This window comes from Odontomachus brunneus, unplaced genomic scaffold, assembly GCF_010583005.1.
Source record: "Odontomachus brunneus isolate Ranch 3 - 2012 unplaced genomic scaffold, Obru_v1 Obru_scaffold_048, whole genome shotgun sequence".
In the NCBI taxonomy this organism is placed as follows: Eukaryota; Metazoa; Arthropoda; class Insecta; order Hymenoptera; family Formicidae; genus Odontomachus; species Odontomachus brunneus.
Genome location: NW_022639498.1, coordinates 183,507 through 197,235, shown reverse-complemented (window position 1 = coordinate 197,235; position 13,729 = coordinate 183,507). Strand labels below are relative to the sequence as shown.

The 13,729-nt window shown below is 36.5% G+C and overlaps 1 protein-coding gene across 3 annotated transcripts in view; it reads left to right on the top strand.

Moving 5' to 3' along the window:
* LOC116844945 overlaps positions 1-9,930 on the top strand; it is an 18,757-nt gene extending 8,827 nt beyond the window's left edge. For all 3 annotated transcript variants that reach the window (XM_032817130.1, XM_032817129.1, XM_032817128.1), the window contains exons 4-8: positions 1,422-2,468; positions 4,352-5,137; positions 5,425-5,593; positions 7,097-7,454; positions 8,839-9,930. In XM_032817130.1, coding sequence (XP_032673021.1) covers positions 1,422-2,468; positions 4,352-5,137; positions 5,425-5,593; positions 7,097-7,454; positions 8,839-9,193 — 2,715 coding nt within the window. In that variant the 3' untranslated portion in view covers positions 9,194-9,930. The remainder of the gene's footprint in view (positions 1-1,421; positions 2,469-4,351; positions 5,138-5,424; positions 5,594-7,096; positions 7,455-8,838) is intronic.
* The last annotated feature ends 3,799 nt before the right edge of the window (positions 9,931-13,729 follow it).

Below are 13,729 nucleotides of genomic sequence, written 5' to 3'. Positions count from 1 at the left end.
ATAGAGAGTCTTCTACTGGTTTGACCAACATACGACGCTTCACAACTACTGCATTGCAATTTATACACAACGTTATTATGGAAACCAGGAAGCAACTTGTCTTTATGCACACATCATAAATCATTCCTGATAATTTATTATTGCAAGAATAAGCAATATTTATCAAATTATTTTTAAAAAGCTTTGCCAGTCTGTTCGAAACCACACCAAAAAAACGGTAGGGTAAAATATTTTTTATCATCATAACCAGATGCTGTCAAATTTGTTTTAACTATCTCTGAACCTCCGCAATTCACAATAAGAAACTTCAGTCTACGTTTTATAATTTTAAAAATTAGGTCCAAAGGATAATTATTATTAATTAGCGTCAAAATGATAAAGTCTAAATTATTCTTATGGAAAGTCGGATGACTAAGATAAAACATCCTATCCACCAAGCCAATAATTGTTCCGATCTTGTATTGAATTGGATGAAAAGACAAATAGTTTAGGTATCGATCAGAAAACGTTGGTTTATGATACCAGTCGAAAATAATTGTGTTATTACGTATTAAAAGAGTAGTGTCTAAAAAGTTAATACTGTCATCTCCTATTTCAATTGTGAACTGCAGCCGAGGATGAAACGAATTAAATATACGCAATATGTTATCTAAAAACTCCTTAGGAGCTGCTAAAAGAATATCGTCAACATATTTAAAATAAAAAGGCAATGTCACCGGAATCATGTTAATAGCTCTTTCTTCCAAATCCTGAAGAACTAGGTTCGCAATAATAGGCGACAATAGGGAGCCCATAGGACTATCAAAAATTTGTTTATAAGTTTTGTTACTAAAAGTAAAAAATGTAGAATCAAGAACAAATTCCAAAGCCAACATAAACTCGTTGCGAGGAATCTCAATAGAATCGCCAATATAATGCCAACGTTTGTCAACCGAAGTTAATGCTAGATCAAGAGGAATATTAGTAAATAAAGAGATAGCATTCAGAGAAACCAGTTTATGATGTTCCTCGAAATGTCTAAATGAAAGATTGTTAACTAAGTCAAAGCTGTTGTTAATTCTACTTTTAGCGGGGAGAATTTTTTGGTAAATACTTTTATGCAAAAAAACTGCAAGATTATAAAGGGGGCTATTAATAGAAGAAATAATTATTCTCAATGGGTGTCCCTCCTTATGTATTTTAGGTAATCTTTTTTCCTATTATTTAATTGATATCATTGTTATTGAGTTCTTATTTTCTTTCTCTTAATTTATTATATTGATTTAAAGGTCGTTTTCTATAAACACTGAACAAGTATGTTGGCATGAGCAAAGTATTTTACAAATATAAATACACCGAAAAATGTATGTTCCCTAAAAAGAAACAGGATCAACATAATGTAGATCATAACACCCATATCGATCGCATTGATTCTGCTGCAGTGCGATGAACCGGAAGGACGACGGCCTTTCTACTCGCCGCACCGCGATATCCACCCGCACGACGTCATCTACGCCCAACCAGTGACCATCAAGCCTGTGGGCCGTCCACTCCCGGCGATACCCGTGAAACGGCCTTATGGTCCAGCGAAACCCGTGCCACTGCCACCGAGTTTCGCTTCTACGTTTCCGGGACCTGTATTCGGCAGACCACCGCCCAACTTCGTCGGACCATATCCGGTATACAAGAAGCCCGACTCACTGCCGTTCAAACCCATCTATGAATCAGGTGCCGACATCGGGATTGATTACGAGGACAAGCTAATCGACAAGAAGGTGGTTCTGCAGTCGGGAGCATCAGGCGTCCAACAACACGTCCATCATCACTACCATCATGGAGACGCGGCTGCCGTGGGCGGTTCGACTTCTGGGATCGCACCCAACCCTGTTATAATCCAGTCGGGCGGCAACGGCCTTGGTAGTTACGGAAACGGCGGTACTTACGGCGCCTATAACACCTTCGAGGAATACAAAAAGGATTTCAAGATCAAGACGCCCAACAGCGACATTTCATCCATTTCGTCGTCTATGAAGGGCTACGCTGATCGTTACCCCACTTACATGAAGCCGAACGGCAAACAATTCGGCGGCAATAATGAGTTCCTGACGAACGGCGGCTTCGATGGCGACTATCAGTTCAGCAATGGCGACAGCTTCGGCTCCTCGTCCTTGAACTACGAGGATTGCGTATGTGTGCCTTACGATCAGTGCGCCATAGCCAATCACGTCGGCCGTAAGGACGACCTCTACTTAGCCATCGACCCGCGCACCCTCGACAAAGGCATCTTGGCAGAAACCGACGAAGTGGTGATCACCGACGGAAATGGCACTATGAGCGTCGTGAGGTTGCCCAAGGGAGCCAACGAGACTGAGCAAATCAAACAGACGAAGAACGAAGGGACGAAAGGAGCAGAGGAAATCGTGAAGCGAAACCGCAGGAACGTCAAGCAGGTTACCAAGACGGACGACAAGAAACAAGAGGCACAAGCAGTAAGTTGATTCAAACTATCTCTCTCGCTTTTCTCGCGGGCTCCGAACAGATGATGTGACAATCAATATCACAATGAAGGTTGATAAATTACCGATCTTCGACTATTACATCATAGTGTATTAAAACTCGGAGAATGAATGTTAAATGTGGTCAGTTTCAAGTCATGTAACTGATGAAACAATTCTACTCTAATTAGGGTAAAACATCCAGTAGACGGCAATTGATCTGCTTTTGACACATTTGCGCGAATTTGATGAAATATTAAGACATATGGGAATTTAAAAAAATTAAATAATTAAATAACAAATAACAAGAGAACTCTCTCTCCTATTAATGGACAGGATAAGGCTAGGAACTATAAGGCTTGGATTCTTGACAAGACATGTGCTCCTAAGAGCTCATCTGTTCAAGCTGGAAATTGTAGACAATTGTAAAGTGAATGCTATCTATGCGACCAACAAAGAAGACAGTGTATATATTCTTTACCATTGTCTAGTTCTGGTCTGTAAAAGATATAAACTATGGGGCTATTGAGCTTTCCTAGAAACCAAAGACTTAAAACAAATAAGGTTAACGTTCGCTACCACGATTTATTTGAGGAATTTTTTTCTACAAACCACATTATATATTTACTTTCATATAATTGTGTAAAACAGACTTGGTTTGTTTATATTTGGATATACAAAGAAAATCTTGTAATCATATATATGTGACGTTAATAACGAACATGTTGAGTACAATTGAAAATTTTTAATAAAGATAAACTTAAAGTGAAAGATCGGTGCGTCACACATGTATGATGCTTGTAGCGAACCTGGTAAACGACCTATTATACTTAGTTTTTAATAAAAGACTAGTACTAAATACAGTCTTAACCTTAGATAAAATCACGAGGTCGAATTGGATCTCCCCTCTCACATAACGTTAAAATTTGTGTTAAGTCTACTCGTCTTTAGTCATTATTACTACACATTACTATTACTACTACACAAAATAATACTACAAAATATTTACTAAATCTCCATAAATCCATCTCCATTTTAATATTTGGTAAAAATCTGCGCAAGAATGCGTCAAATATTGGTTACATGACTTTTTTCCCTACTTCAGATTAGGAAAAACGTGCACTCTATTTTCAGCATTCTTTGGATTTGATCAAATATTAAGGTGTATGAAAAAGATGAATAACAAATAATAATAATTAATAAATGATTATATGTCTCAACCATTTGATAAAATCTGTGCAAAAGTGTCAAAAACATATCGAACGCCATCCACTGGATGTTTTATTACTCTTTTCTTCAGGTTATTGTAGTGAATTTTATGTGAAATTGTCCCAATTCCCAATAGAAGTCACATCGGAAGCTCGACGAAGTCAGCTCACGCATTGACGACATGATCAGACGCTCAAAATGCATGCCACTCATACATTCATAGTAATTATAATGCCATTGTCCTAACACATCGCTCAGTTTGGCATGTTCAGTCGGTCGGTTCGCCCTGGTCGCAACTTCGCAATTAGACGTCCGCACTAACAGACAATAGATTAAAGGCTGTGGTAGGCGAAAGACGTCGGGGCCACACGTCGATCGGGGGTGACGTTGCATTCGTGCGATCCGGCCCGAACAAACGCTTCTAACAAAGCGCGAGAGTAAGGCCGGCGGGCAAAAGCAGCGGGGCAAAGTCTCTCGGCTAATCGACATGCTAACAGCGAAAAACGAGAGAGATAAAGAGAAAGAGAGAGAGAGAGAGAGAGAGAGAGAGAGAGAGAGAGAGAGAGAGAGAGAGGAAACACAGAAAAAGCGAGAAGGGGAGAGAAAGAGAAAGAGAGAAACTTCGGTTCTCCGTTCCACGTGAATTTTGTTCGACTCTCTCGTTGCAGAGACTGATAGCCGACAATCTGGACACCTCGAAACTGAACGTGAAGCCAACTTGGGGCGTCAGTTTCGGCCTACCGCAGACCGTCGGCGGTCCGATCGGACCCCATCCCAATAATCCCCTCGGGTATCCGGGTCACGGGCTGGCCGGTGGACAGGGCATAAATCTAGGTCCGGTTTCGGTGAATCCGCTCGTAGCGCTGCAGGTGAGCAAGGACGAGTACGGCGAGAAAGTCCTGAAGCCTTACGTGAATCTGCATGTAACGCCGAACGCGGGCCTCGTTCACAAGCTGAGTAATCTGCTGGCGTACAAGAAATACGGCCTGCACGGGAATTACGGCGGCGTTTACGCACCGGCGCAAGGCGTCTACGAGCATTATCACCATTACGACAAACCGTACCACCAACACCATCACCCGCACTACCCGTCGCAACCGCCATTCTATCCGTCGTATGGTCTGCATCATCAGCACGACCATCGTTACCCGCCACCGACCTACCACAAGCCTCATTATGGCGGCGGATACCCTGGCCCTTACTACAAGGACGGTGACGATTACAACGACTACAACGATTATTCGGACGATGATTACGCGGACGATGATTACTATAGAAAGGCTCGCGCGAGAGTCACGACGACAACAGGCGGGCAGTCCGCCACGGCCAAGGATTATTCGCCACCGCGAAGACCGGCCGACCGCGAGGGTGGGTCTAACGGAGGAAAGATTACGTTCTCGGAGAATAGAAGACGACGTCGCGATGCGACGTTTAACGATACCACGTCGACGGAGGTAAGAACCGGTCGGCTGTTGGTTCGCTAAACAGACCCAGCAGGTCGTGTAGGTCATACGATATAGAGAACAACGCTAGAGTAACTAGGACTGCCGGCGGACGACAGAGGACGACTGGTTGATGACGACGCAGCGAACTTACGAACCGAAAGACTGTCAAACTGAGCGGCAGCGCGGTGTACATTTCAGATAAATGTCGCACGATAAGTAGGACGTTGGTCAGGTAACGCTGAGGGCACGTAGCCATGGTATCGATTAATCGATTTCTCTGCCTTCTATTTCCTTAGAGACGGTACGAAGGATCTGCATCAGTTTGCGGTGATCATCGCGTCTGTTGTCGCAAATCGCATCTAATAGCGCCACGCCCCCAGCCCGGTCAATGCGGAACTAGGAATACACAAGGCATCAATGGTCGCATCAAGACTCCTGTCTACGAGGACGGAGATTCTGAGTTCGGTATGTGAGATTTGATGCAATCTCCCGCGCAATTGATTCTCGTGTATGTGTGTGTGTGAAAGAGAGAGATCGCGGTTCGTTCCAGTTGAAGATGTTGTTTCGGGGCAGAGATATTTTCTGAGACCTTCCGAGATATGTTCTGGAAAAGCACTTTTGAGATAGAAAAGGTAAAGTGTCATGCAATTTTCGTTGTGATCTTAAAACCGGCAAGTGTTCAATTAATTTTGTTTTGATCGTCATTTGAATACACTAAAAACTCGAATAAAAACTTCAAGATCTTATTCAGAGTTAGAGATATCTTTGGAAACTTTTCAAGATATGTTTCTGGGAAAATATTTTTGAGATAGAGAGGATTCGGTATCAAGTAGTTTTTGTTATATTTTGGAAATCGGCAAGCAAGTTTATGCAAATTTGTTGCACACGTTGCAATCGTGTCAATAAAAGTCGCTTTGGATTATCAATCTGATTCAGGAATCTGTGTGGGCTGCAAACTTTAGTCAGCAATAAAAAATTGATAAAACTAAAACGTAATTATATATATAATATAGATGAACGTCTAAATATGAAAAGGTTAACTTAACCGAATAGTTTTATTTCTGGTAGAAAATTCAATAAGTTAACTGGTAAATAATGACTAATAATGTTAGTCAACAGATGATTTGTCACATGGTATTCCTGATATGTTTTTTATATATTTTTTATATGTAGAATCCGAAACTGACATCAGAATTCTTCTATTACCCATGATCTTTTTGTAACAGTTATCTGAAATTTAACACATTACATATAGTTCCACGCAATTCACAATTCCATTTAATACCAACCATTTTATATTAAAGTACTATCAATATTCAGTATTTTTCACAAAAATTTCCTCTATTTGAGCAATATATTTGCCTATAAAAATTTACAAAGATTAATAATTTCTCTTTTTTTTACGCGATTTTTTTTCAGATAAAATATAAAAATAAAAATATAAAATATAAAATATAAAAATTGATACATTTTTTTTACTTTTAAAGGAAATTTATCATAAGCAAAAAATCACAAACTTCTACATTTTAAAGTAGATAGACAATGTCTGCACGTATAAAGAAAATTAATTTTCTTGAAATTTAAAAATTACATTACTGGAAAGCCCTAGATGACAGAAAAAACTGTTTGTATGTTTTAAATCAATGTAAAAATACTACATAGATTATATAATTTAATTCATATAATAAAAGATTATTTTTGCTAGACCAGTATAACGTATTCGATCAGCTTTATTAAACTAAATTTTGAACTTGTTTTACACAAACAATAGATTTAAAGAACAATTAAATTTTTCATAAAGCAATTAGGGCAGCTAGTTTGCCAATTTCAATTTTGAAATTAAAATTGAGTTTATTTGACTCAAGTTATTTCGATGGTGTATGCAGATACGTGTGACTTTGTGCTTCAATAAAACCTATTCAAATACGACTTAGGCATTCTATAACGTGACATTTTCCTCCTATTTAGGCGAGTACCCGTGGCAAGTGGCTATCCTGAAAAAGAGTCCCGGCGAAAGCGTGTACGTTTGCGGAGGTACTTTGATCTCATCACGATATATCATCACCGCTGCTCACTGCGTGAAGGCCCATGCCGGACGCGATCTTCGCGCGCGATTGGGCGAGTGGGACGTGAACCACGACGTCGAGTTCTATCCCTACATAGAGCGCGACATCGTCAGCGTCTACGTGCATCCCGAGTTTTATGCTGGCACTCTCGCCAATGACATCGCTATCCTCAAGTTGGCTTACGATGTCGATTACGTAAAGAACCCTCATATAAGCCCCGCTTGTCTACCGAATCAGTATGATGACTTCACTGGAGTAAGGTAAGACTCTCCATAACTCACAAAATTCACGCGGTGAATGAAACGGTTTAGGATGATTTTCACCGAACTTCAAGTAACCTACTCGACTATTTAAAATCATTGTCTTTCTTCTATTCAGTCTTCTATTGAATCAAATGTTCAAGCGTCTGACCTAAAGTTTCTGACTGTGCTCCTTTACTAACGAGCAATCATTTAAAGATTAATACTTTAAGTCATAGTGTATCGTATATGATACACCTTTTTTAGAGTAGTTTTTACGGATTTAAACTAATTTGTAGACTTCAAGGCGCGGTAAATGTGGATTCATTATCAAGCTTAGATGTTCCTCTAATAGAATTATCTGCACAGAACATTAAATTTTGCAAATTTAATTATTCATAAACAAATTAATGGTAAAAAATGGTACTTTTTTGAAAAAAATTTATTTGCCAAAAATATTGCAAAGTAAACTTATGAAAAAGAATTGCTTGGTTAATGCTTTTTGAACTGAAAAATTTAAAAATTCAAGATAGCGAACTAAAATATGGCGATCTAAAATACTAAAAATTGGGATGTTATATTTTTTTTCATATGTAAGTAAAGTTGGGTCTATAAATATCTTAAATTTCAAAAAAATGACATTAAATTCGTGATCAGCGACGCCAAAAACCCTCGGGTACTAATTTTCACAGAAATTGAGGGAGTTTTAAAATTGTCGTCCGCCATATTGGACCAGCCATCTTGGATTTTCAAAAACCGACTTCAAATTCGTAATTGGTAACCCCAAAAACCCTTAGATATCGATTGAACAAAGGAAAAGGTTGTGCAGAAAAATTCGTGACTTAAAAGATTAATGAAATTTAATAAAAACATTGGGAAGATACAAGAGTAAATATATTGAAACTTTGACCACTTTATCATCTGTATTTTCTTTTGACTGCTAGACATAGGAAAGTGCTCATTGACAAAATTAAATTACAGTAAGGGTCTATGATTTGGAATATAAGTTTGATCGCTGTCCGCGGGGGATAGGGTTCCCATATATTTTAGGTATCCTTCTTTATAGTATAGATATTCTCAATGCTAAACTATCCAGCATATTATCATAATTCTTAACAATACGAATTTCCAAATTGGTTATAACCAAAAAAGTCTCTACAGTTGTTTCTCATGGAAAAAACTTTTCGGGTGCCAAGAGTTCGTGTGATAAATCTTCTTACTCATTTCATATCTTATTAATAACAACACGTTGTCATACTACGTAGCGACATTAAATCAATATGACTAATATAACGCCAAGCATCTCGGAGATCCTAAAACATTGCGACTGAGAGCTCGAACTTTTCGAGTGTTTTCACGGGTAATTGCGTTTACTCCAGACTAACAAATCATTACGACACGGCAGATGCTGGACCACCGGCTGGGGCAAAGACGCTTTTGGAGACTTCGGCAAGTACCAGAACATACTGAAGGAGGTGGACGTACGTGTTGTGAGCAACTACGTGTGCGAGCAGCAGATGAAGCAGACAAGGCTCGGCCCCAGCTTCAACCTGCATAAGGGCTTCGTCTGCGCCGGCGGCGAGGAGGGCAAGGATGCCTGTAAAGGCGACGGCGGCGGCCCGATGGTCTGCGAGCGCAACGGCCGATGGCAATTGGCCGGCGTCGTCTCCTGGGGTATTGGTTGCGGCAATGCCGGCGTGCCCGGCGTCTATGTCCGGGTATCCCATTATCTCGACTGGATCCGCCAAATCGTGCAGTGATGACAGAAAACATCAATCAGACGAAATTTCTCCTTTGTTCTCGCAAAAGGAAGGCTCGACGAAACCTGGCAAAATTTGGGACTACGATATTTCGTGCACACGATTGGATTGGTTAACAATAACTCAGGATATACAAGCATATATATAGATCTATATTTATATTTAAATATTAATTGCGTTATATATTCCTGTATCGACGAATTATTCAATACGACTTTTTATTCTCGTCGGAGAGATATTTATTCAACTAATACCGATAATTTTCGTGTTTCGTCCGTGTTTAGGCTAAGCAATTTTTTTTTCTTATTTAAATGGCTAACTTATTGTACATAGAGTGTACGGTCTCGTAGGCCGTATGTCGGATTGCGTTTGTGCAATTTTGTGTCGCTTACGGACAAAGCACAAGTTAATACAAGATTCGCAAAGTATGATTCGAACGTTCGGATCGTCGAGTAATGCATTTTCTTTGCAACAATTTATACATACTCGCATTTGTCGTATATTAATAAATAATAAAAAATTCTACAACTATACCTATAACTACCATACTGTGACACTTTATATGTATTTAGTACATGTTTTAAAAAGACTTACGTTATTGTTACATAAAACATATGTTTTATGACGAGCTAGGTTCTGTAAGATACGGTCTCTGTCGGAAAATATGATTACACTAACCAGATGATTACTCCTGAACGGAATTCGAAAGAAATAAAATAAAAATTCTTAGAAACTAAGTAAGAAAGTGACTTTTTCTATACGTAGAAGTTTTAAAAGAAATTTTATTTTTACGAGATGGTAGATATACCATCAGATAAAATCATGAATTTTCGACGAAAATCGGTTAGATTTTTTAAGAAAAATCCGTACGTATGAATACAAAGAATTTGATTACGAAGAATTTGCCGCAATAAAGTTAATTGGATATTAATAACTTTTATAAATATCTTCCTATAGGATAAATATCTTGTTGGTGAGCTTTAAAAAGATAGTCTTGAGAGATATACGTTTGAAGTCACTCTCAGTGTTCTACGCGCTCCGATATCATTTCACAAATTCTTCTTTAACTCTTCGTCAGTTTTTAATCAATCTTTAAACAATTTTCTAAAACTACAATCTTTCAAAAAATGCGATGACCGATTTACTGACTTTTTTAAATTTTTACCGTGATGTTCTCCTTTAAATCAACCTCTTCCCTCTATTATTAATAGTTATTACTTAAAACTCGTCTCAAGTGAGATATTAAAAATTAAATTCAGACTTAGATGAAAATTGAGTCGCGATTACAAATATAACATTACATATATCATAATTCAACTATGAAAATAGTTACATATATCATAACTCAACAATGAAAATTCCTTGTATAACGAAGAGATGGAAGAAAATGAGATTGAAGAGGAAGAAATAAGAAGAGCTATGAAAAAGATGAAAGTAAAGAAGGCATCTGGTATCGATGGTATTCCGATGGAAGATTGGAAATATGCAGAGAAAACAGTATGGAAGTGTTTGGTGGAGATATTGAAGCAAGTATGGAAAGAAGAAGCTATACTAGAAAGACTGGAAGACGAATATCATAAATATCCTCTATATAAAAGAGAGGATCGAGAGGAGGTAGAAAATTATAAAGAAATTTCATTATTATGCTTAACATATAAAATATATAATATGCAAAAATTATAAGGCATACGTGAAGAGAGGAGGAGGTGGAAAGAAAGGGTCTACCCACAGAGGGACTTACCCATAGAGTCAAGCAAGTTTTAAAGAAGGAAGGTCCACAGTTGATGATATATTTATGATGAATCATATGTCATCAGGGTCTACCCTGCTTAAAATATTTGATAGAAAATGATTGGATAAGATTGAAATGGATAAAATTCCTATATTGATTTATACGACTTATCATGCACCGAAGCCGTACAACATAGACTTTCTATATATTTTAATCATATTTTATGATACTATTCTATTCAATCATCTTGAATATTGATGTTTGTATAATAAATTGATATTTCTGAATTATAGTAAATATTGCATTATGTATTTATTATTATTTTATAATAAACTACTTATAATATTCTTTCATAATAATTCTACTTATAATGATGATTATAAAATAGTCAGATAAAAATGAAAAGAATATCTATGCAGTTTAATAATATCTTATGATACTACTTTTTTCCATCATGTTGAATATGAAAGTTGGTATAATCAGTTTATATTTATCAATTATAGACAATACATGATATATGAATTTACTTACGAAATTTCGTAAATGAGTTGTGAAATATGTGAATCAAAATCACCATAAAATATGATAGACAAATTTTATATCATTTTTTATCCAATATTTTAAGCAGGGCAAAGAGAAAAGAGAGAAAGAAGAAGAACGGAAAAAATGTATGCTATATTTATGAACCTAAAGGTAGCCTTTGATAATGTAGGTAGGGAAATATTGCTGAAGATATTGAAGAAAAAAAAATGTGAAGACCCAGTTTATAAGAAAAATAAATAAGATCTATGAGAAAACGGAAGTGACGATAAGGACTGCAGATAAATTTATGGATACATTTAATACGAGGAAAGGAATAAGATAAATTCCCAGATAGCCAAATCTGCTCGAGCAAATTTTGCTCAACACTTGACTACAAATTTTGCTGCTAAAATGTCATCAAATTGGACACAACATCTGCTAAATCAAAGGTTGTTGGCAAATTGGCGCCAAATACCGAGCAAAGTTTTTACGACGCAGTTTGACTTCAAATTGATGCTAAATACTGAACAAAGCTTGGTGAAATCTAACGCCAAATTGACGCCAAATACCGACCAAGGTTTGTGCGGCGCAGTTTGGCGCCAAACTTTGCTCGGTATTTGGCGACAATTTGGCGTCAGATTTTGTAGCTTTGCTAACAAAGCCCAAGCATATTGCAGACGCAGATGGCATCGGATTTCCCCTCAAGTTTTGGTTATATTTGGTGTCAATTTGGCAACAATTTGGTACCAAATTGTTTGCTGGAAAGCTGTGTGATGAGAAAGAATCCACTTTCATTAAATTTGTATATAACGGATATTGATAGGAAATCAAAGGAAAGAGCTGTAGGAGGTTTAGCAGTAGATCTCCTTTAATTAATAATTAAACATCTACGTGATCATTTGAAAAATGGTAGAAGATTTTTGTTCAACTTAACCTAATATACAAGTATACAGCGGTAAACGTTGCCATCACAGCCCAGCAAACACAGAATATAAATATTATATAACATAGAAGTAATATAACGTAATATAACGGATGTTATACGTTATTAAAGTTAAAGTTGCATAATTTTCTTTTATAACTGCAATCTAACTGTGTTTTAGAACTGTTATAATTCCCTGTTATTTACAGATTATAATTATATAACTAAAATATAACTAAAATATAATATATTATATAAGCGTATAATATATAACAAGCGTTTATTTGCATTACATCTATGTTATATAGCATTCTTATATCTAAGGATCGGATCATTCACTAGATGGTTTCTGCCCAGCAAACACAATAATATAACAGTTACATCGTCATAATATAACGGAATGTAACGTACAATATAACATGTTTGTTACACGTAACATACACGTTAGTTGTAATTTCCCACTCAAACGATATTGCAACTATATAACAGAAATATAACATGTTACTAAAATATTATATATATTGCTGAAATATTATATAGCTGGAATATAAATTATTATTTCCCAGCAATTATAGGTATTTAATTGTACGCAGAAATTATAAGCTATCACTCATATCACTTAATTTGTAAAAATATTATAATTATATATTTTGTATCAAAAATATTTTTACTAAAGGTAATAATATAAAAGTATCTTGCCATTCTAAATAATTAGCTCCCAATAACACAAGATATTCCAGAATCATCCTAGAGCTATTCTAAGCGTCTAGTGTTTCAGTATGTTTTCAGGTATTTTGTGCTATTGAGAGAAGTTATTTTCATTTATTCATTTTCATTTTTCTATACATATTCAAATGGAAATGATTACTATTGTCATAGTAATTTCCATTATCAAAAAGTATATGACTTTTTTTTACTATAAAAGTGAACTCCATAGTACAAATTGTGCAGTCTTGTGATCATCGTTCTTATATATATTAATGCATCATATTTTACGTACGAGAAAACGGAAGCCATCTAGTGAATGATCCGATCCTTAGATATAAGAATGCTATATAACATAGATGTAATGCAAATAAACGCTTCTTATATAACAGGTTATATTTTAATTATGTTGGTGTTATATAATTATAACCTGTAAATAACAGATAATTATAACAGTTTTAAAACACAGTTAGATTGCAGTTATAAAAGAAAATTATGTAACTTTAACATTAATAACGTATAGCACCCGTTATATTACGTGTTACTTCTATGTTATATAATAGTTATATTTTGTGTTTGCTGGGTGTTTTCTCGCGTCTTTCTCGTACGTAAAATATGATGCATTAATATATATAAGAACGATGATCACAAGACC